The 23,718-nt window shown below is 37.1% G+C and overlaps 2 protein-coding genes across 9 annotated transcripts in view; one reads left to right on the top strand and one right to left on the bottom strand.

Annotated features, from left to right (window-relative positions):
- Npat (nuclear protein, coactivator of histone transcription) overlaps positions 1–15,259 on the bottom strand; it is a 38,325-nt gene extending 23,066 nt beyond the window's left edge. For 2 of the 3 annotated variants that reach the window (XM_020170732.2, XM_074066780.1), the window contains exons 1-3: positions 15,069–15,259; positions 3,419–3,537; positions 126–186 (exon numbers count right to left, since the gene is read on the bottom strand). In XM_020170732.2, the coding sequence (XP_020026321.2) occupies positions 126–186; positions 3,419–3,537; positions 15,069–15,105 (217 nt within the window). In that variant the 5' untranslated portion in view covers positions 15,106–15,259. Of the gene's footprint in view, positions 1–125; positions 188–3,418; positions 3,538–15,068 lie in introns of those variants that run through there. The other variant, XM_074066781.1, reaches the window with a different exon arrangement.
- Positions 1–23,718, top strand: part of LOC109690945 (serine-protein kinase ATM) — a 340,952-nt gene that overhangs the window by 208,523 nt on the left and 108,711 nt on the right. For 4 of the 6 annotated variants that reach the window (XM_074066792.1, XM_074066791.1, XM_074066790.1 and 1 more), the window contains exons 1-5: positions 15,585–15,739; positions 17,991–18,092; positions 18,176–18,288; positions 19,271–19,416; positions 23,378–23,542. In XM_074066792.1, coding sequence (XP_073922893.1) covers positions 18,021–18,092; positions 18,176–18,288; positions 19,271–19,416; positions 23,378–23,542 — 496 coding nt within the window. In that variant the 5' untranslated portion in view covers positions 15,585–15,739; positions 17,991–18,020. Of the gene's footprint in view, positions 1–15,584; positions 15,740–16,039; positions 16,157–17,990; positions 18,093–18,175; positions 18,289–19,270; positions 19,417–23,377; positions 23,543–23,718 lie in introns of those variants that run through there. The other 2 variants (XM_074066788.1, XM_074066789.1) reach the window with 2 other exon arrangements.

Here is a 23,718-nt window from a genome sequence, read left to right as displayed (position 1 = left end):
CATGACTGAGACAAAGTTTTCTGAAAGCATCCATGAAACATTTCTTCTAAAATTATTTCAGATGAAAAATATATAAAAGACCATATAACAGACAAAAAAAAAATTCCCTCAACTTGAGTTCTTACCTTTTGCTTTCATAGCTACATATTCATTCAAAATTGTTGTCAAGTTTTTTCCAAATAAAGACTGAAAAGAAAAAGATCAAGCATTACCAAAATCATGTAATTCCACCACTCAAAAAATTAACCAAAGGCTTGGGCTGCAGAAGAGCTGATAAGGAAATGGTAAAGAAGCAGATCATCAAAAATGAAAACAGTCACTGAAATTCCAAGTCTGCATCAAATCTTCTAAGAGTAAAGCCCTTGTTGCTATGCATGGTGGTCCACAACTGTAATCCAAGCTGCTCCGAAGGTACAAATAGGGAGAATCACGGTTTAAGGGCAGCTTGGGCAAAAAAGTTAGCAAGACCCTATCTGAACTAATAACCTGGGTATATGGTGTATGCCTCTGATCCCAGCTATGACAGAGGCATAGGTGGGAGGGCTGTAGTTGGACTTGGGCCCTGAGGAAAAAACTCAAGATCCAACCTGAAAAATAATTCAAGCAAAAAGAGTGGGAGACATGGCTCAAGTGGTACAGTACCTGCCTAGCAAACATAAGGCCCTGATTTCAAACCCTAGTACTAACACCAAAAAAAAAAAAAGAAAAAAGAAAAAACAAAACAACTACAAAAAACCCCTAAAAATCAAACAAACCGTAACAAATTAAATAGGACATTGTAAGTCTTCCTTCCTTTTTTTTTTTTTTTTTTTTTGTGGAACTGGGGTTTGAACTCAGGACTTTGAGCTCACAAAGCAGGAGCTCTATTGCTTGGGCCACTCTTCCAGTCCATTTTGCTCTGATTATTTTTGGAGATGGGGTTTTGTGAATTATTTGCCTGAGCTGGCCTCAAACTGTCATCCTTGAACCTCAGTCTCCCAAGTAGCTAGGATTACAGGTAGGAGCACCAGCACCCAGCTGACTAAATTTCTTTGGCTAAAACGGTCCACGGGCAGAAAAGCAGGTTTTGCCGGAATGTAGAGATCTGGTCACATTGTTTAAAAACAAGAAGGACCCAGGCCTAATCTGCTCTGGCAATGCTGAAAATAATGTGAACAAAGTAAAAACACTGAGTGCATCAGAGATACCCTTCCTGAGGATCAATATATTCCTGCTGCTATTTCTATCATCTCTTCAACCCATCTGTATCTTTTCCCATTCCCAGTACTGCAGCTCAAGGGCAGGCTTTTATATCCTCAGGTTTGAAATCACAGAATGGTGAAGAAAAAGGATTTTGGTTTGGTTTCAAATTCAACACTTACTACATATGTGACAAATTGCCCACATTTCTAAAGCTTTCTTCCTCAGGCAAAAAAAGGACATTATCAATTAATTCACAAAATCATTTGTTGTGAAGAGTAAGGACACATGTAATATGCTGAGGACAAGGCACGGCACACAGTGGGTAACTATTCCTTTCACCTCCTGAAATTTCAACAGATTTCAAATTTGTTCTTCTGTCTTGACTAAAGTCTGAGAAGGTGAGGAATGTGCCTACATCATATAGGTAATTACACCTCATTTATAATAATTATTACTAATAGGTAATTAGTAATAATTACAACTGGTTCTATTCTGCATAGAAACCCTTAATCATCACATTTCAGTTGTGGACAAGAAATTCCCCCCACTTAACAGATAATAGCAATTACTCCATTCATGGAATATCCCTGTACCCTCCCCCATTCTCATTGTCCTTTTTTTCTTTATCTTCTCTACCATCATTCTGGGACCCTGTAATATAGCACAACTCAGTAACAGAAAGTAACACAAAAATTGCTCATCAAAAAATCTAATGCTATTTACTCATAATTACTTTGTACAGTCCTTCAGAACTTCCTTTTCTAAAAAACATCGGGACATGACTACCTACCTTTCCTACTTTGTAAGGTTTTCTATGCTTTTTTTTTTGAGATTGGTGATTTTCAATAATTTTAAAGTTCAATGAGGGAATTCCAAAGATAGTTCAGTTTCCCGTAACAGCCTCCTTCACTCAGCATCCTATAACGTTAACACTGTACATAACCAGCAAACTTACCAACACTACAAAATAATACCAGCACAATACTATCAACTGTCCTATAAACTGTATCCAGATTTTGCCAGCTTTTCCACTGATGTCCCTTTTCTGTTCCAAGATCCATCTAGTATACTAGGTTACATTTAGACATCTTTCTGCAGTCTCCTTTCACAGGTGAGTTTCATAGTCTGTCTTTTTCTTGACTGATGCTTTGAAATGTTTGTTTTGAACTTGTTCTTTTCCAGAATTATTTGGGCTATTCTAGTTCCTTTTCTATATAAAATTAAGAACTCAGTGTGTTATCATCTACAAAACTATAGAGATTTTGAGTCTGATACATTTATAAATCAAATTGGGGAGCATTCACTTCTTACTGAATCTCTCAATCCACAATACAGTGTAATTTTCATTTTATTTACCCCAAAGATTTCTTCCATGTAGTTCTGAGCAAACGGATATCATATTTTGTTAGATTACCGAAGCCCTGTTTGCTATTATAAATTTTTCACTGCAGGTACGTAGAAATACAACAGACTTTTGTGCATTTTTTTTGTCCTGTGACCTTGCTAAACTGTAGTTTTATAGATTCTTTTGGGTTTCCTGCACAGAAAAGAATGTGTTATAGTTGACATATCTCTAAGGAGTCATCTCAAAAATGCCATGTGAAAAAAACGTAGTTCTAGAAGGTATCCATTATATACAAAATGCTGCTCTGTTGGTCTAATACTTACAAAAGTATCAAAATACCTGTATATAGTTGTGTGAACTAGACGGACAGATAACAGGCCAGGCAGGGGGAAAAAAATTCTGAGACAAGCAGCAGTGAAACTAATTAGAAATGTGGATGTCATTTGGAAACTGATTTTCAGAGGCAAAGTTATAATTCGCTTAGCATAAAAAGAACAGCTGGTCTTTGGGTTTTATTACTCCTGGATAAACTTATAAACCATTGAATTTCTACCCATTTTGACTTGGCTTATAAGCTTATTTCATTTTTTTTTTTTTCCCAGTGCTGGGGATTGAACTCAGGGCCTTGCACTCGTCAGGCAAGCGCTCTTCCACTGAGCTAAATCCCCAACCCTCTTATTTCATTTTTTATTGAAACAAGGGTCTTGCTATGTCACCCAGACTGGCTCCATATTCGTGGGCCAAGTGATCCTGCCGTCTTAGCCCCAAAGTAGCTGGGACTTTAGATGTGAACAACCATACCCGGCTTTGATGAGCTGATTTTTAAGACTGAATTTATAGTCTTATGTGTGTTGATGATTAAATATTTCCTTTCAGGAAGAAGTAACTCACCAGTAAGCAGGCTGGGATAAAACCTTCATCAGTACAGTGCTCTGCATACTCTTTTAAATTTGAACTTTCTAAAATAAAAGTCTGGCAGGTAGAAGTGAGGTTTTCTTGTTGCAAGTAACCTAAATGAAAAATAAAAGTTTAGGTATTTTTAGTAAATTCTGTATTTTGATAAAACTGCCATTGAAAATGCTAGAGCAACTACCAGTCTCATAAATGGAGTCTCAAGCAGACCATGCTAGTTTTTGCAGCCTTGCCCAGAAACTTGCAGCTTTTGCTGCAGTACAAAGTATAATTAATAGAATAGGTGGTTCCTTCATTGGAAACAATTCTAGCTAAGTTTGTACAATGAGGTGTTTGACAAAGTGCAATATTTTCATAGTGATGCTTCTAGGAAACCAATAAAGAAATGGTAAGTAAGTTTCTCTACTCCATAATGACCAGATCACGGCATGGAATAAGTGCACTTATTGCATTATCAAACCCCACATTCTCTTGATATTGTCCATTTGCATGCTTCACTATCTGCCTCATGATTTACTAAAAGAAGTGGAGGAGGGCCTACCTAGTGAAAGGTCAGAAAGAGCTCCTTCAAACATTGCTAATTCCAACAAGAACTTTCTCCTTAACTTTACTAACACTAAGAGGTTTTCAACTGCGTGGCTGTAAAACAATGAAAAACTCACCTCATCCTAGCATTTAAGGAAATCAATGTCTAATCACAGAATATAAAATCTTTTCTTTTTTTAAAAAGGTTTTTTTTTCCCAACAGTGCAACTGTTTTACAGAAAATAAAATTTTTAAGAATATAAGCTTTGAAGAATTCAGTGAATTCATTAAATAACAAGTAGCAGTTAAAATAACAGTACACATGAGAGTGAAGAAGAATATGATCACAAAAGTTGTCATATTATTCAAAATGTCCAATTTTCACCAAAAATTATGAGACATTTAGAGAAACAAGAAAGTAGAGCTCATGGGCAGTGAGGAAGACAGGACTTGAAGTAGTCAATAGAAATAAGATTCCCAGGAAGTCCAGACAGTGGACTAAAGACTTTGAGCTATTTTCAAATAGGTTCACAGAACCAAAGGAAGCCATGTATAAGAAATGTGAGAATGCAGTCTTAACTAAACAGAATAATAAAAAGAAGCAAACATCATATTAAAAAGAACCAAACAGAAATTCTAGAGCTGAAAGGTATAGTGAGATGAAAAATTCACTAGAAAGGGATAATAGCAGATTGCAGAATATAGTAGAATCAATAAGCTTAAACCTAAGTTAATTGCAATTATCTGGTCTGAGCAATGGAAGAATGATGAAAATTGTATAAAATTACAAGGAGACTTGTGGTACACCATCAAGTGCACCAACATAAGTAAAATGATAACTCCAGAGAGAAGAAATAGAAAGAGGCAGAAAACATATTTGAAGAAATAAGGTCCCAAAGCTTCCCAAATTTGAGAAAAAATATTAACCTTCACATAAGGAACCTTAACAATCTCCAAGTAGGTAAACTCAAAAAGATCCATATCGTTAAGACATACAGAACCCTAAAAGTGGCAAGCAACAAAAGATTCTCAGTCTGATTAATAGCCAATTTTTCATCAGAAAGAGGGTAGAGGCAGCGAGATACTTAAAGATAAAAAAGTCAAGGAAAAATTCTATAACCAGCAAAACTCTCTACCAAAAATGAAGAAAATAATATATTCTCAGGTAAATAAAACAAAATGTGTTGTCATCAGACTCACTGTATGAAACACTAAAGGGTTAGTACTTCAGGCTAAAACGAAAGGACACTGGAGAGTAATGAAACCACATAAAAATAACAGTGGCAAAGGTAACTGTTAACAGTTGATATAAAACAGCACAAATTATTTGTATGTAACTCTTTTCTCTTAGTTTAAAAAGACAACTGTATACAACAATTATAAATCTGGACTGGCAGGCATATAATGTATGATGATAGAATTTATATGACTTTTACTCAAAAAGGAGGGAGAATGGAGCTATCTAGGAGCAAAGTCTATATATTAGACTATTAAAATTAACTTTTAATAAAATTAATTATAATCGAGGTAGTGACTAAGAAAATAAAAAAATAAGAAAAAAAAAAGGAAACAGTGGAATTAAAACAGTAAATTAAAAATGCTTGACACAAAATAGGCCATATTAAAGATAGAATAAAAAAGATGTAAATCACAGAAAGCAGGTGCTTAGCTTGTGTGAGGCCCTTCAATGCTGAAAAAACAGCTGTACCATCCAGACAGCAATCAAATGAGAACAAGAAAAGTTATATTAATATCAGAAAACAGACATAAAGACAAATATTGTTACTAGTGACAAGGACAATGATAAAAGGGTTAGCCCAGAAAAAGAAAGGTTATAACTACAAACACAGGTGCACAGAACAACACAGTCCAGAAAGCATCTAGGAAAAACTGATATAAGTAGAGAGACAAATTGACAATTTGACAATATAAGTTGGAGATTTCAATATAGCACTTTTTTTTTTTCTGGTTTTTGAGGTACTAGGGATTAAATCCAGGGTCTTATGCATAGCAGGCAAGGGCTCTACCACATGTCATGCCCTAGTCCTTTTGTCTTTATTTCGTTTTTTTTGAGACACGACATAGCTATGGCACTGAACTCAATTTTCTATTGCCTCAACCTCCAAGTAGCTCAGGTAATAGCAGTGCACCACAATACCTGACTAATACTATACTTCTGATGCTAAGTAGAGCTAGGCAAAAGATCAACAAGGAAAAAGATATGAACAACAATATAAACCAATTAGACCTCACACACACCTATAGTCCACTCAGTTAACACTAGCAGAATATACGTTTCTTTTTCAAGAGCACATGGAACATCTAGGATAGGTCGTGTATTAAGACATAAAAGTGTGAAATCATACAGAGTATGCTGATGATGGATGAAATTAGAAATCAGTACCATTAGGAAACTCAAATATATGGAAAATAAACAGTATTTCCCTAAAAGAGTTAAAGAAGAAATTGAAAGGGAAATTAGAAAATATTTTGAGATAAATGAAACAAAACCACAAGACACCAAAATTTAGATGCAACTTAAGCCACTTTCTAATGTAAGATGGAAAACTCATAGCTATAACTGCCTGTATGAAAAAAAAAAAAAACACCCAAGGGCTGGGGTTTGAACTCTGGGCTTCATGCTTGTGAAGCAGGTCCTCTGCTGCTTAAGCCAACCCCCCAGTTCATTTTGTTCTAGATTATTTTGGAGATGGGGGTCTCATGAACTATATGCCCAGGCTGGCCTTGAACTTTGATCCTCACAATCTCAGCCTCCCAAATAGCTAGATTATAGGCATGAGCCACTGGGGCCTAACAAGAAGAAAAAATCTTAATTAATAACCAAGTGTTCCACCTTAAAAAACAAGAAAAAGAGCAAACTAAATACACAGCAAGCAGAAGGAAGGAAATATAGAGTAGCTATAACTGAAACACAGGTAAGGAAAATAATAGGAAAAAATTCAATGAAACCAAAAGTTGATTTTATGAAGATTTAAGGAAAAAAAAACCCTGAAAATGACAAATTCTCAGCCACGCTGACCAAGAAGAGAGATGAGTCAAAATTACTAAAGTTAGGAGTGTTAACAGGGAATACAATCACCTACATTTTAGGAACAGAAATATTGCAGATACCAGCAATGTACAGACATGCACAATTCTTAGAAACATGCAAACCACCAGAATGCCTTCAAGAAACAGAAACTCTGAATAGACTTATAGCAAGTGAAGCAATTAGATTTCTAATGAAGAAATTGCTCAAAGAAAACTCCAGGACTAAATGGCCCCATTGGTGAACTGCACGTAACAGTGAGTTAACAAGAGTTAACATTAATTCTTCACAAATTCTTCTAAAGTTATACATAATGTTAATCAAGGCCAAAACCACATTACCCTTTCAAAATCTGCAGAAAAATAATTCAACAAACTCTTGATAAAAACATGAGGAACTGAAGGTAATTTCCTTAACGTGATAAAGTTACCTATGGAAGCCCACAGTTAACATACTCAATGACAACGATTCAAAGCTTTCCTCAAAAGTCAGAGATAAAACAAGGGTCTCTGCTCTTGCCACTTCTATTCACCATTGTACTGAAACTTCCATCCAGGACGATTAGGAAAGAAAAGGATTAGAAAAGAAAGTCAAACTACCTTAATTTGCATATGACATGGTATGTGTGTTGTGTGTGTAAAATCCTAATGAACCCACATAAAACAACTATTAGCTATGGTTTCAACAAGACTGCAGTATACAAGATGAATATATAACTGATTGTACTCTTATACACTTGCAATGAACAATCAAAACCAAACTAAGAATCTGCAAATTTCATTTACAATGGTATCTTTAAAAAGAATACTCAGGAATAAGTTGAACAAAAGAAATATAAGATACAGGTAATTTCAAATAGCTATGAAGCTAAGAGTCTTAGCTTTCTGAAGCTGTGAAGCTAATAGCTCTTAACACTGTGATCAAAGGCTGAAGTTCTCTACAGGACACATACTCAATAGTGCTGTTTTCCAGAGAAAATGCAAAATAGGTGATATGAGAAAGTTAACAAATATCTAAAACTTAAAAAAAAAAAAGAGTACAGATTTGTACACTAAAAATCTAGAAAACATCAGTGAAAGCAATTAAAGACAACCTCAATTAATGGAATGGCATACGGTGTTCACTGAATGAAAGACTTAACATTGTTAAAAACCCATTGTTCCCAAATTAATCTCTGCATTCAACACAACCACTATCCAAATCTCACATCCCTTTTCTGCAAAAATTGACAAGCTGATCCTAAAATTCATAAGGAAATACAGGAACCTAGAACAGCCAAAACAACCATGCAAACTAAGAAAAAGTTCAAGGATTCACACCTATTTCAAAATTTACTACCAAGCCACAGAAGTCAAGACAATGTAGTAATGGCAAGACAGACACAGATTAATGGAACAGAACTGAAAATACAGATATTAACAGTCAATTGCTTTTTGAAAAGGGTATGAAAATAATTTATTAGGAGAAAGAACAGTCTTTTCAACAACTGAATATTAACATGCAAAATAAAGCTGGGCACTTACTCCATACCATGTTAAAAAATTAATTCAAAATGGATCAAAGACCCAACCATAAGAGTTAAAACTACAAAACTCTTAGGAAAAAAAACAGGTAAATTTCTGAGACCTTGGATTGGGCAATGATTTCTTAGATATGATACCTAAAACACAAGCAATCAAAGAAAAAATGAACTGTTCAAACTTAAAACCTTTTACATTTCCTAGGACACTATCAAAAAGGCAAAAAGATAATTCATAAAATGAAAGATATCCACAAATCATATATATATATATATATATATATAAAACATAAGGGTCTAGCCAAACTATATAGCAATAAAAGGGACAATACTGAAAAGACAAATAATCTAAGGAATAAGAAAAAGGCTTGAGTTAGACCTTTAGATGATATGCAAATTGCTAAAATGTACAAGATGCTCAACCTTACCGGTCATTAGAAAATGTAAGATTAAAACCACAGAAATTTTAATTTATATACACTAAGGGAGAAATATTAAACCAGTCATGACATGAATCCATCTTGAAAACAAAACATCCTAGGCTGGGGGTGTGGCTCAACTGGTAGCTCACTCAATCCAAGTCCCTGAGTTCAAACCCCAGTACACACACACACACACACACACACACACACACACGACATGGTAAGAGAATGGGAAGAGATACACGCCCAGAAATAGCAAATCCAAACATACAAAAAGTAGGTTAGTGGCTGGCTGCCAGAGAATGGGGATGAGGGGAAACTGGGAGTAACTTGGCAGCATGGGGTTTCTTTTTTAGAGTTATGAATGTGTTTTGGAATTAGTGGTGGTAACTACACGCAAGGAATATGCTAGAAACCACAGAAAATCTACTTTTCTTATGTGAATTATATATCTCAAACAATATAATTTTAAACTGTTAATACATTCTATCAAACATTCTATGTACCTTGCACCCAAATTTCCTCATCATCTTTGTCTTGCTATTCCATCTCTTGAAGCCAAACTGGTCTTTCAGTCCCACCAATAACACAAATGCTCTTATTTCAAGGGTACTGTACGTTCTAATCTCTTTGCTTGGGCAGCTCATTTTTTCTTAGCCTAGATAAACTCAACTTAGTCTTCAGTTTAGTGTAACTACTTCTACTGAGAATCTTTTTTTTTTTTTGAAACTTCTACATACCATTGACTTCATGTGGTAAACACTGCGTGTACCATCAACTGTATTTCATGTTAGTAATATTTAATACATGTAAGTTTCCCCTTTTACTTGCTTTTGTAGTATATGCATCTCAGTGCTAGTATAATAGTGAAGACATTTTGTTAGCCAATAAATAAATTATTTTTAAGGTCTCTTCCAACTTAAAATTACAAGGTTTTCCTCTCTTCATCTGGAACTGCATTTTTAATTAAGTTCTAGTAGTGAAAGAACGAGACAGTCACAAAACCATTACATGAAGGTTTTCAAAAGTAAAAGGTAAGAAAAAGTCACTCCATCTCAGATAACGCCCTACCTATAATTTGGAAGTCAACTCAACACTTTCTACTTATAGTTGCTGAATCAGTTTTACAACTTCATGCTATCTAATGTGGTAAGAAGAAACAACAAAATACAGAAATAAAAAAATAATCCAGTGCTTCAGAGCTTGTAAAAACATTTAGAAACTTGAAGAAATCTTTATTTCAGATTTACGTTAATAAAGTACTACTTTACTACTCCCACCATGGAAGATCACAGTGAAGATGGGAAATTACATTAAAGATAGACTGCTGTTTTTCCTTCCTTTTTTGTTTGTAAAAAATTTGTGAGGAAAAAGCTAAAAAGAAATCATTTTTTAAATTATGGTTGGCATTCTGAATTACATTATTTGAAATAAATGCGTAAGCTGCTACTAGGATTTTGTGAACATAGAAATTTAAAACATGTACAAACCACCAGAATCACTTTGGAACTTTGTCTTCATTCTTCAATATTTAGACTGAATTGCCCCAAGAGTGTCTTTTCATGGTACAAAGTTCCAATAGTGCAAATCACCCTAAATGTACTCAAGTCACTTGGGAGTTCCAACAGGTGGTCATATGAAATCTAATTCCCTATAAATTTTCTTTCCCGAGACCATGTGTTCTCCAAGAGTGAGATCATACTAACGGGGTGCAAACTGGCTCTGGAGAGAAGGAAGAATTTTAAAAACTCTCATTTTTATACATAAATCACAGGCACATTTGTGTATATATAATATACATTTGTGACACTAAAATTTCACGTGGGAAGAGGGATCAGGAAAAAAAAAAATCTAAAAAGATTCCTTAAGTAGTGTATGACAGTGAAGAACAGGCTGAGAAGCAGTATCTTAGAATGCAGTGAATAGTTAACTTTTTCCCCAGAAACATATGGTCATTTGGTTTAATTTTGTCCTAGAAGGATAAAAAATAATGTAGGAAATATTTGAAAATGTCTATGTTCGTTGTCATTGTATATACGCTCAATCAGTTATGTGCCTACAAAAATGCTTATTTATCAAGTAACCAATTTTCAAACAGGCAATAGAAAGATAAAATCCTACTATACCAAGGTTACCTGAATTTTCAGAAATCAGGATCCCTCGGGTTTGACCGCTCTTCTTCCCATTTGTAAAGAGGGAAAGATAAAGAGAGGAGCCTGAAGAGATCAAGAGACAGTAATGCTTCCACTGTGAAAATATGTCCTTCACATGTTATGAATTCCCAGGAATACTAATGTCCTGGAAAAATGTAAATAATTATCAGGAAGACTGACCCCAAACATGCAAGTCTTCCCAGGCTTGCATGTCAGCTAGCATCTGTCTAGGATTGCTAATGGGAAGCTCTGGAGGCAGAAGGAAGAAGCCACATTCTTTGTGTGTGTGTGTCTTTTGAAGAGGGTCTCGCTTTATTTGCAGGGGCCTGACCCTCAATCCTCCTATTTGTACTTCCCTGCACAGTTGAGGACAGGCGTGTGACACTGTGCCCAGCCATGAGTTGAGATTGATGTCGCACAAACTTTTCGCCCAGGCTAGCATTCAACCATGATCCTCCTGATCTCTGCTTCCTAAGATTAAAGGCTTGAGGAACCAGGCCTAGTGAGAAGTGACATTCTAACGTTGCCTGAGTGTAATCTCCACTATAACTAAAGCTGAGACAAGTCTTAGGTCCATATTCCACACAGTTGCCTGGGCTGCTTTACCTCTCCTAGTCTCATTAGTACAGTAGCTTCTCACTGTGCTAATCTGAGTTGCCTCAAGTGAGCTGTTGAGCTTCTCAGCTTTTCTATCATCAGAAAAATCCTCGTTAAATCTTACAATGTTAAATGCTCACACTGATTTCTATTTTTTCCTGAACGCATGCTGACTCATACTTAAAGTAACAAACTGATTTAGGAAACTGAAGAAAATTCTGAACCTTCATCCATCACAATGCCCCTTTCTGCACATGAACTTTTATGGATAGTTTTGGAGGGTCCCAGAACTTGTGAAGATTAATCCCAGATTAAGAAAAATGAACAGGAAAAAAAGTAAATTTCAGTTTGGGAAGAAAAAGTTCTAGAGGCGGACAATGGTAACAGGTGCAGAACAATGTGAATGTACTTAATACCATAGAAATCTACATTTAAAAACAGCTAAAATGTTTTGTATAGTAGACCCTTAGTATCCGTGGGTATATGGTTCCGCAGTGACTGCTGTTGCAGAGTTTAAACTCAACTGACGATAATGCAGGACTGACTTAAGAGCTTCCCTGACATCAACCGAGCTGTATAATGTGCAAAATGGAAAGTTTTTTTGACTGCACTTGGGCAAAACAGTGTGCAATAAATCCACAAATAAGGCACATTTTACCAAACAAAACACAACCCACAGCTATTACAATATAACATTTGAGAAAGTACTAACTGCAGTTGCTGGAAGAGGTTGCAGAGAGGATGTCTGACTTGAGCCTTGAATACAAGGGTATTAGGAAGATGAAAGCAGAATACTTAAGAGCATCTGGAGAAACTTCACATCTGGTAGGCCTCAAGTATAAGGCAAATGTCAAGGGACCAAGAAGGAAAGGCACATTAAAATCAGTTCCACACAGCACATCGTATGACAAAAGCCAAACTGACACTGAACAACACTTTTATGTATTTTGGTCTGTAGAATATTTTTAATAATTCCAGAAAGACATTAGCTATAGCTGAGTACCCAGCTATAAGAGTAATGAGGTGCAAAGGTTAGAATGCAGTAATGCTGAAAAATGAGAGGGAGGTGAAGAACAAGTAAAATTGTTTTATGAATAAATCTGACTTGTGAAAGGATGACATAGAGCATCACACAGAATATGAGGTAGGGTTCAAGAACGTTTTGGTGTATGTGTTTCAGGGTGAAAAACAAGTATATGCATACTAAAGGGCCAAAACTTCTCTGTATGCTTAGAAACTGACACCGTGTTCAGACCGTATTAGGCACCCAAGATTTGCTGAAAAATACTATGAAGAAAAGGGGTCAACGAGAGGAGCTTAAGAAGGAAAGTAGGTACAACAGAATCAAGAATAAATAAAAAAAAATAATAATCAAGAATAAATAAAAAAATTGTTCACATGAGATAAACATGTATATATAAATGTTATATGATGCTAAATGACAAAATCAAGAGTAGTAAGTGTGGTTAGGATTCCTTTTTTTTTGTAGTCAACAAGTACACAATTATTTCAACTTTCAGAACAGGTGGTATAACGTGAATGCTTTCAGAAGATCTGTAACAACTATAAATATGACGAATTTCAAGGAAGAGTATATGGGAAGCCATCCCAGAAGTCCAAAACAGAAGGGGAGGCATATTGTTAGGATTAGTGCCAGTGAAAATGGAATGTGAATAACAAAAAAAGATCTTAAGGATAAAAAAACAATGAGTTTTTGTCCATTAAAAGAAAAGTAGGCAAACAGAGCAGCTTGTTTGGGAAGAAAAGATACAATTTGGAGCAAACTATTCCCATTAGAAAATCATACTGTTTTTTTGAAGGTTTTCTTAACTGGGGATGATTTTGCCCTCCAGGGGACATTTTAACAATATATAGAAACATTTTTCCTCTATAAATGGGCAGGCGTGGGGATATCCTACTGGCATCTAGTGGCTAGAGGTCAGGGATGCTGTTAAACATCCCATAAAATTTAAGCACAGGACAACTCCCTATAATAATTATCTACTCCAAAATGTCAATAGTGTCAAGGTTGAGAAACCGTTTTTGACTACCATTACTTAAACTTATCTGGATCCCCAAAGTGCTAAGTCAAAATTCTTGAGCAAACACTATGCACGGAGGGGGAAAATAAGGTATGTCAATGTGTACTGTGAAAGTTTCCTTTTCACTGATTTACATATAAGCCTAACAAACATAACCGTAAGAAGGTAGCCAGATTTTAAAACAAGGGTAAAGGTGTAGGTTAACTACATATGTTCACTGATGAAGTGGGAAAAAGGATTAAACGAACATTAACAACATACTAGTTTTTATCTTTAGCCATTAAGTTAGTTTCTTCAAAAATGTATGGTGAAACCATTTCCCTCTAATGTTTCCTGCAACATGCACTTATCAAGAGCCTGGATCAAACACAATTTTGCGGGGAGCGGGGCAGAGCTGAGTGTTTTTAAAAGGCACAAAACAAATGAGCTTTTTGAACAATAAAATAGTGATAGCAGCGGCTGTAGATGCCACGGGAAGTTTCATCAGAGGTTTTGACTATGTAAGTTAAGGATTTTGCACATGATGCTTGTAAATCAGTGGCTAGAGTTTTGAGTTTGGAGTGGCCCGCGTTAGCAGAAATACAGTCCTTTTTATTCTTTCAAGGGACACACGACAACAAAACCCGACTCACAGACAATGCACCCTCAAAGACGAGTACCCACGTACTACCCCTGTCCAAAGAGAGGGGAAAACAAAACAAACGAACAAAAACACCAGGGCTAGGAAATACGGAATTAGAAGGCTCTTCCCCTCCGAGATGCCTGCTCATCAAAGGAATCGCAACTGCTGCCGTTTAAAAACCTGCAACCTGCACTTCCAGCTTCCAACGGGGGCACGGTTCGCCGGCAGCGTGGAGAGGGACCACGTCCCCCGGTTCCAAATTCGCAGTTCTCAGGTCGGATCACGGGGCGGGCATCGGGAAGGTCTTCCTCCAAGGCTGGCTGGGGAAGTCCTATTCTTCTTATTGTGGTCCCAGCTCTGACAAGGCCAAAGATGAGGAACCCGCAGCCCGTCCCGCTCGTACACAAACTCTTTCAGGGGTCCCAATTCAGTGCGCAGGCCTGACGGTGCCTCGGCGCCAGGCCCGGGTGCCCCCACGCGACCCGTGTTCTCCCCACGCAGCTCTGCGAGCATCATCCTCCCACAAGGGACTGCACCCGCCCAGAGCCCCCGCACGACGCAGAACCGCCGCCAGCCGCAACTTGTAAGCGAGGGGGCGAAACCCCAAAGCTTCCCCACCCAGGGAAAACCTTTGGCTCCAAAGGTCCTTCCGTCCAGCGCAGCCTGGTCCCAACTCCCTCCCTCGCGTGTCCGCCCTTACCCAACACCAGCCGGGCCACGTCGGACGGTAACAACATTTTCCAAGGCGTAGAAGGAACCCCAGGGGGAGAGGAGAGCCAGGCGGACGCAAACACCGCGGCGGCTCCTGCGCCGCATCTCCCGATTCCACTGGCGGCACTGAACCCGCGGCAATTTGTCCCGCCTCTTTGGTTGCACGCCAACCAACCACTTCCGCGGAAGAAAGAAAGGCGCCGAAATGAAACCCGCCTCCGTTCTCCTCGGAGCCATCGTCATTTCCGTTCGTATAGTTGCAGGCTTGGAGCTAAAGGGGGCGAGTAGGCGGGGTGCGGGAGGCGGAGCCCGATGGCTAGAGGTTGCTTGCCATTGGCGGGCAGGGCGCAGGCGCAGTTCCTCGGACGGGGCGGAATGTTTTTTGGGGGAGGGGAGCGAGTGTTTTTCGAGAGAGAGCGCGCTGGCGCGCGCGTGTGTGGTTTTTTGCGCATGCGTGGACCGTGCCGCGTCGCTCTGCCTGACTTCTTCCTCCTGAGACGCACGCTGCGCGTTGACGCTATGTTTGAGCCGGAAGCGGGAACGGGTGTTTAGGTTATGCGCTGTTAAGCTGTGGCCGCCACTAGAGGCGAGGAGAGTAGGGGTCTGAGCTACCGCTACTGCCGTCTCCAGAGATTCCATTTTGACCATCGGACTGCAGCGGTAGGGACGCGGAAGCAACGTAGTGATTTCTGCGGGGGGGAAAATTCGCTGACGAGTCTTTTGTCGCCCCCAAACGCGCACTCAGCACCCTGGAGTGGCCCTACACTGCTTTTTTCACCCCATCCTCCCAGCTGTCGGTCCTCATCGCTCTCTACCTGCCTTGGTCTGAGCACCTAATGGACTTTATGAACCCGCTTTAAATAACCCACCCTTTTGCCCGTCCCATTTTCCTGTCACCTGAAGTTTCAGATTTATCTCTCGGGAAAAAAAAAAGTGACGAATTATTTATTTGACTTGCAGCCTCGTGGCTAGGAACTTGGACTCTAGTCACAATACCAGAGTTCCAATTCCGATTGTTAGCCGTGTGACCTCTTGTGCTGTGTTCCCAGTAAAGATGAGTGACAGTGCTTGACTGTGGTGAGCATTCATGAGCCTTGCCTGCTAATTTATTTTTCAGGTGCAGATAAGTAGAAAGCCAGCTATATTTCAGAGTGATAGTCTGATAGAATACTGTGTTAGTCCAGGAGTTACCAGGTTTTGTGGAAAGTCGTTTTGCAGCGAGACTTCGAAGTGTGTAAATTGTTCTGCAGGATGGCAGGAGCTGTCCAGGCAGGAAGAAAAATGCAGTGCAAAGGCAGAAAGTGTATAAGCTTCTTGAATCTCAAGAGTGAGATCTGAAACGGAATGAAAACGATTTTTGGAGTGTTGAGCGTATTGAAGAAGTCCTAGAGATGGATGAGAGCAAGGAGACAAGGGTGTTCTTTGAGGTGTAAGTGGAAGAAGAGCAATCAAAAGAGACTTACGAAATAGCTATAAAATAAGGAGGTGTAACATTGCTAACATTGAACATTTGCTGTGCTTCGGGCGTTGTGGTAAACATAATAGTGTTGTATTTGATTTTATCATTGGGAAAACAGGTTTGAAATGATTAATTTGCTCTAGGTTGTAAAGTTTTAAAGTGGCTGGACCAGGATTTGAACCAATATAGTCTGACTACAGAGCATGTACTCTTTAACTGCAACAATAGTATGCTAAGGGCCTAGGTATCTCAAGGACGATGGGAAATAGTCGTGATTGTCAAATCCGCAAAGAGATCAACTTGGTGAACACTCAAAAGAAACACTGGAATTGTCAATTCAGAGGCTGTTATTTAGGAACTCTGTGGATCAGTTGAAGTTGGGAGTGGAATATAGTCTATTTTAATATCTAAATTGAGTTCATCTTAGGTCTCTTGTGCAAGTTAACTACTTTGTAGTTCTTCTGGCCTTCTTTGAGTTTCTCTAACATATGATACACTCTTTTCCATCTTAGGACTCTTTGGCTTGCTAGTCTCCTTCTCTGAAATGTTGAGCCTTTAGCTGTTACTATATCATTGGCACCTCTTCATTCAGACGTGGACATTACCATGACTTCCTTTGAGATACCTTGTCTGACAATTTACCTAATAAATTTTACTGAAATTGCCCTGTTACTTTATATTGTATTTTTGTTTCTTTTGGGACATGTATCACTGTTTGGAATTGTGCACTGAGAAATCATGTACTTGTTTATTTGTCACTATCCCCCCATTTGTCAATTTAGTACATTTTTTGTCTAGCTATCCCTAATGTAGTACCTTAAACACAGCAGGTGCCACAAAAATACTGTCTGCATGTATCAATGAACATCTTCTGTTTATGTAGCTAATACTGAGTTGTTTCATTTTTTAAAATCATGTTTTTCTTGCTGGGTGCCAGTTGTTCATGCCTGTTATCTTAGCTATTTGGGAGGCTCAGATTGGGAGGATCACAGTTTGAGGCCAACCTGGGCTAATAGTCCACAAGACCCCATCTCCAAAATAACCAGAGAAAAAGTGAACTGGAGGCATGGTGTAAATGGTAGAGTGCCTGCTTTGCAAGCTCAAACCCCTGAGTTAAAACCTCAGTCCCACCAAAAAAAAAAAAAAAAAAAAAAAAGGAAATAGTTTTCTTTATCCTGCTGTTGCAAACGAAGCACAGTTTTGAATGTTGGAGCATAGTCAAAGAAAATCTCATATGGAAATGTTTAGAAAAATTGTTGTGTTTTTGATCACAGTGTGCCACTGGTTATGCAGTTAAATCTAACTACGTATCAATGCCACAGTCTAAAATAATTATATATAGGCTAAGAGTATAACTCAGTGGTAGCTTAGCATGCATAAGGCTTTGGACCAGTTCCTACAACCAATCAGTCAATAAATAAATAATTATGTTGCTACTTTTTTTTTCTACAGATAACAATGTGTGTTCTGAAATCCTGAGCCATGAGTCTAGCACTTAATGATCTGCTTATTTGCTGCCGGCAACTAGAAAATGATCGAGCTACAGAACGAAGGGTAGTAAATTATTTAAGTTTAATTTTTCCATGAAACAAATGTGTGACTGGTAACACATTATTATGTTCATTTTTTATTTTCAGAAAGAAGTTGAGAAATTTAAACGGTTGATTCGGGATCCTGAAACAGTTCAACATTTAGATAGGCATTCGGATTCCAGACTAGGGAAATATTTGAATTGGGACGCTGTTTTTAGGTATTCTGTTCTAAGTTTTTTTTTTTACTGACTTTCTTTTTTATTTCTGTTGTGATAGTATTTTTATAAGTCTTTATCTTTGCTTAGTATATTATTGTGTCTTGCATATGAAGTTGACATTTCATAATTATTCAAAACATAGTTTTTAAACTATGTGTAGAATGCTTGAAATGATGAATTATTTGTTAAACAGAATGCCTTAGACATCAGTCAAGACTGAGAAGGAAGCTGGGTGGGGTGTTACATGCCTATAATCCCAGCACTTGGGAACTGAGGCAGAACCACAGGTTGAAGGTGAAATTGGGCTATGTAGTAGGTTCCAGGCCAGCCTGGTCTGTCATCTAATGAGACCATGTCTCAAAAGAACAAAACAACAAAAAGGAAAATCAAAAGTAGACAAGAAAATAGTATTTGTAGTCAAGAGGAAGTAGGAACATTTAGTTGTCCTTCAGGATTTGAACAGATAAGTTATTTTATTCTTTAACAGCCTGACTTACATATCTGAATGTAGATGATATAAAAATGCCTGCTCCTTTTTCTCTGTTTACTTGGTTTATTGTAGATACCAGAAATTCAGTTAGTGCCTAAAGAAGAATACTGTTTTGTATAAGCTGACTAGGTAGGTAGGCAAAATTTGTAGGCTAGTTATGGATATTTCCTAGGCAGGCCTCATTTAAAGGCTAGAAACATAACCAGCTGCTGAGGAAAGGTGTAAGGAAGGTTGAGAGCCCCTATAACAATCATATCTTTTTAATGGTGAAATGACAATGCAGGCATCAAACAGTTAAAGAGCTTTGCAGGCTAGACTTTATATTGGTGTCATAGGAGTTAAGTCTTGAATAAAAGATGTTTTATTTAGTTGGTACGTGAACAAAGCAATGTGGTTTAAAAGATGCTCTTTGTAATGGCATGGAGGACTTTTTGCAATTATAAAAATTTGACCATTAGTTACTTTCTGAAATTCTAATTTGTTTTCTTGAAGATTTTTACAGAAATATATTCAGAAAGAAACAGAATGTCTAAGAACAGCAAAACCAAATGTATCAGCTTCAACACAAACCTCCAGACAGAAAAAGATGCAAGAAATCAGTAGTTTGGTCAGATACTTCATCAAATGTGCAAATAAAAGTAAGTGACCTTATATATTATAAATAAGTGGTTTAATAGGTTATAATAGCATAAGCTTGATCTGAATATGGTAACCTAAAAGTTGAGTACTAACTGTAATTTCTAGTACATACAATGACTTTTTAATACTGTAGGTTCAAGTTGTCAAGGGACTTTATGTAAGAACAAATGACAGAATCTCAGAAAGGAAAAGATTAAACACTAACGTTTCTTGGATCCCATATGTATGTCCCTAGCACTTACGTAGAAAATACAGTCTTTTTTTTGGTGGTACTGGGGCTTCAGTTCAGGGCCTAGTACATGTGAGGCAAGCACTTGAGTCATACCTCCAGTCCTTTTTTGCTTTAGCTTGTCATTCAGGTAGGGTCTTATACTTTCTGCCTGGGGCTTAGGCCTGTGATCTTGCTTTGTCCACCTCCCTTGTATCTGGGATGACAGGTGTGCTGCACAATGCCCAGCTTGTTTTTTGAGACAGTCTTTCACCAGCTTTTGCCTGCGTTGGCCTTGAACCACAATCCTCCCATCTCAGCCTCCCATGTAGCTGGAAAGTACAGCCTTAGTGACTGAACATACCTTTTGAGGCTTTCTTTTCTGTCTGAACAGCTTTAAGAATATTTCAGCCCTGTCTTCCTTTGTTACTGCTTCTACTTACTGAGATTATACACAGAAAAACTTAATCATTTTTTTCAATGTGACAGTCTTTGAGATATTTTGAAAATACTCATATTTCCCCTGAGTACTCTTCTCTAAGTAGGCAGACCTTCTTCCTTCAGCTCATAAGGCATAGTTTTATTGTACTCTCTTCTGAATATTTTTTTGGTGGTGCTGGGGGTTGAACTCAGAGCCTCATGTTTGCCAGTCAAGTACTCTACCACTTGAGCCACTCCACCAGGCCATGGATGTTCTTCAATTTAATTATATCTCTTAAAAGTGTGGCACTCAGTCTTTTATGTATATTCTGATTGGTACAGAGTAGAGCAGAACTTAACATATCTTTTGTTCTTTACTTTTACTGATTCGTTCTAAGATCACATTAACTTTCCCAGCAGTCAAAATATACCCTTTGCTCATATTGTGCTTACTCTCATTTAAGAATTAAAAAAAAAAAAAAAAAAAAAACCAAAAAAATAAATCCTTTTTTCTATCAGTAACCTACATATCTGCCATCTTAAACTTGTGTTGTTGAATATATATATATATGTACATGTACATACATATTTTTTTTTCTCCTGATTCTCAACATCAAACTCAGGACTGGACTGGGCAAGCACTCTGCTTGCCACTGATCTATACCTCTATTTCCTATAGTTGCTATTTTAATAATTGGTATCTTTGAACCAACATGCAGGATTCTAGTAAGCTTTATAAGGAAATGGGCTTAATACAAGGCTGAAAGCTAGAAGAAAAAACATTTATTTAGGGGCTTCTGAGGTTAGACTTTTGTCTACTCTTTGCAGACAAGGATGTAGCTTTGTATGCCAACTTTAGGGGAAGAATAAAAACCCTTGGACTGGGGGTGTGGTTCAAGTGATAGAGCACTTGCCTAGGAAGTGTGAGGCCCTGAGTTTAATTCCCAGGACTGCAAAACAAAAGAATAAAAGAATGAGGAGAACCCAGAAGCTGGTAAACATTTAGAGGAAGTCGTATATTGCTAGAGAAGAATGATTGGATATTTGAGTCTACAGACAGTGGCTTAGAAAAATCTTCACCTTTTCTGAGGTGTCATTTTATGTGGACAGTTAGTAAGCTCTTGCCAGGGACTCCAGCAGATTAAAAGGAAATCTACTCTGAATACTCTGTACTTTCCTTTGCTTGGTGTAGTAGCCTGTAGCCAGTTAAGTATCCTATTCTTTGCTACTAGTTGAGATTTTAATGTGTACTGACTGATTAAAAGGATGCTATGGTAATTTTGTAGTGCTCCAAAAAAATATTTATAGCTTGCAGTTTTTCCTGGAAGTGAGCAAAAGCCTTCAGTTTCACAACTAGTAATTCGATCACATTTGAAAATGTACCACTATGTGTTTTACAAGTAAGTAAAATTATCAATGCAAGATCATTTTAGTAACTAGAAAGTGCTGTTTTTATTTAAGGTTTGCTTTTCTTTTTAAGTTGGTCTTTGTAATGTAAACCTCTTCAAACTGAGGGTAAAACTAGGGAGCTATTATCATCTTACCTCACCTTTTCATTTTTTTCTCCCACAAAGTTGAAGGAGCGTTGGACATTTAAACACATGTCATGATTTTGTCAGACTTCCCTAGCTTTGCTGTCCAATTTAGAATAAAAGAAACAGACGTTAGAAAAAATGAGGGTAAAGGCAGATAGAAAGAAACCAGTAAGCAAGTATCATCCATTCCTTTTTGTTAGCATTTGTCTGCTTTTGCATAAAGAATAGACCCTAGAGAACAGAAAACCCAGCTGTGAAAATTAAGTTCCATGAGGTTCTTTAAGGTCTCTGCAGACAATTTAGTTGTCCTTTTAAAAGAGTTTTTGTTTTGTTCTCCCCCCACCCAATCTGGGGATTGAACCCACATGCATGCTAGGCATTCTAGCACTTTGCTGAACCCTCTCTCAAAGACATTTTTTAAGGAGGGGAAAATGGCAGCATAGTCCTTAAAACATTTCTGAAGTTTGGCAGAGGAAGGGACTATATGGGGATAAAGGACATAGAAAAATAATGATTTCATGCTAATATTTGTGTAGTTGCTCAACAAATTTTTATTAAGCATCTACTATTGGGGCAGTAATGGGGTAGTTACAGGGCATATAAAGAATAACACCTTTCTGTAAGGATCTAGTTATACAGTGAACACTGTAGATAAGAAAATGGTACAAGAAGTAAGAGAGATTCAAAGGGTTTAGTAGAAGAAGATATCTGGTTGTATATTTCATCATTGGCCAGTGGCCAGATGCCTAAAATCATGAACAATGCCGTAGTAAAAATGATTTGCAATAATGTTCATGTAAAATTATTTACCATATCTGATACTTCTAAATATAATTAGTGTCATTGTAAAGAAAATCCTAATCTAGAATATATTCAAATGTACATAATGAGTTTTACTCTGCTCATAGCATAGAAGTTGTCTATTCAATTTCAAGATTAAGTCAATAATGTAATAGAATAATAACATTTTAGCTGTGACATCAATATAATTTGATGAAAATAAGAATTAAAAATTTTTAAAATGTAATTTTAATTCCTTCAGGAAAATATATCTGTTGCTGAATTTTCAGAATGTCAAATAAATAACATGCTGTTAAAATTACAGCCTTACATATTTGTATGTTTTTGTGTTGTTACAGGGTTTGGGAATTCAGGTGAAATAGACTGTATTTAATCTTAAGATTCTTCCTAAGAGTGCCATGAAACTTTGGACATTTTAAATATAATGCCAGAAATTGTGAATTATTAAATATAAAATGGTTGATTGTTTTAGATGTATTTTCCTACAGGGGGTAACAAAGTTTATTTGTAAAGAAGCCAGATAATGAGTGTTTTTGACTTTGTAGGTCATATATTTTTCCATCTCAGTTATTCAGTTCTGCTATTTTGGCAGAAAAGCAGCCATACACAATAGTAAATGCATAACATAACTATTCTAATAAAAACTATTTACAAAAGGGGCAACTGGCTGTATTTTGCTCAGAGGCCATAATTTGTTAATCCCTACTTTATGAGATGGAGAGTAGTTAAGAAAAATTTCCCAGGGCTGGAGGCATGATTCAAGTGGTAGAGCACCTGCCTAGCAAGGAAGGAAAGCCCTGAATTCAAACCTCAGTACCACCAAAAAAAAATAAATAAATAATAATTTCTCAGTTGGAGTTATTTAAGAAGGTATCATTCTAAGTGTTCTTTATTTTTGTTAAGATTCATATGTTTTTATTTTATTTTATTTTATTTTTTTAAGGGCTAACTTTTCTTTTTTTTTTGTTTTTATTTCTTTGTTTTATTTTTAAATAGGAGCACCTAGGCTAAAATGTCCAGAACTCTTGAATTACATCATGGATACAGTGAAAAATTCATCTAATGGTGTTATTTATGGAGCTGATTGTAGCAACATACTACTCAAAGACATTCTTTCAGTAAGAAAATACTGGTGTGAAATATCTCAACAACAGTGGCTGGGTATGTTTTGAAGGTTGTTTGAATTTTTTCCTTGTAAAATGAAATTTCACCAATAAAAGCAGTCAGTGTCTGTCTGTATTCCTCAAATGATGTCACAGTTTAACTTTACTTTAGTGGCATTATATGGCTACAGAATCTGATCCTTAATTTTCAGTTATTATATATTAGTTCGATTT

Source organism: Castor canadensis, chromosome 2 (genome assembly GCF_047511655.1).
Source record: "Castor canadensis chromosome 2, mCasCan1.hap1v2, whole genome shotgun sequence".
In the NCBI taxonomy this organism is placed as follows: domain Eukaryota; kingdom Metazoa; phylum Chordata; class Mammalia; order Rodentia; family Castoridae; genus Castor; species Castor canadensis.
This window is presented reverse-complemented; position numbering and strand designations above follow the sequence as displayed.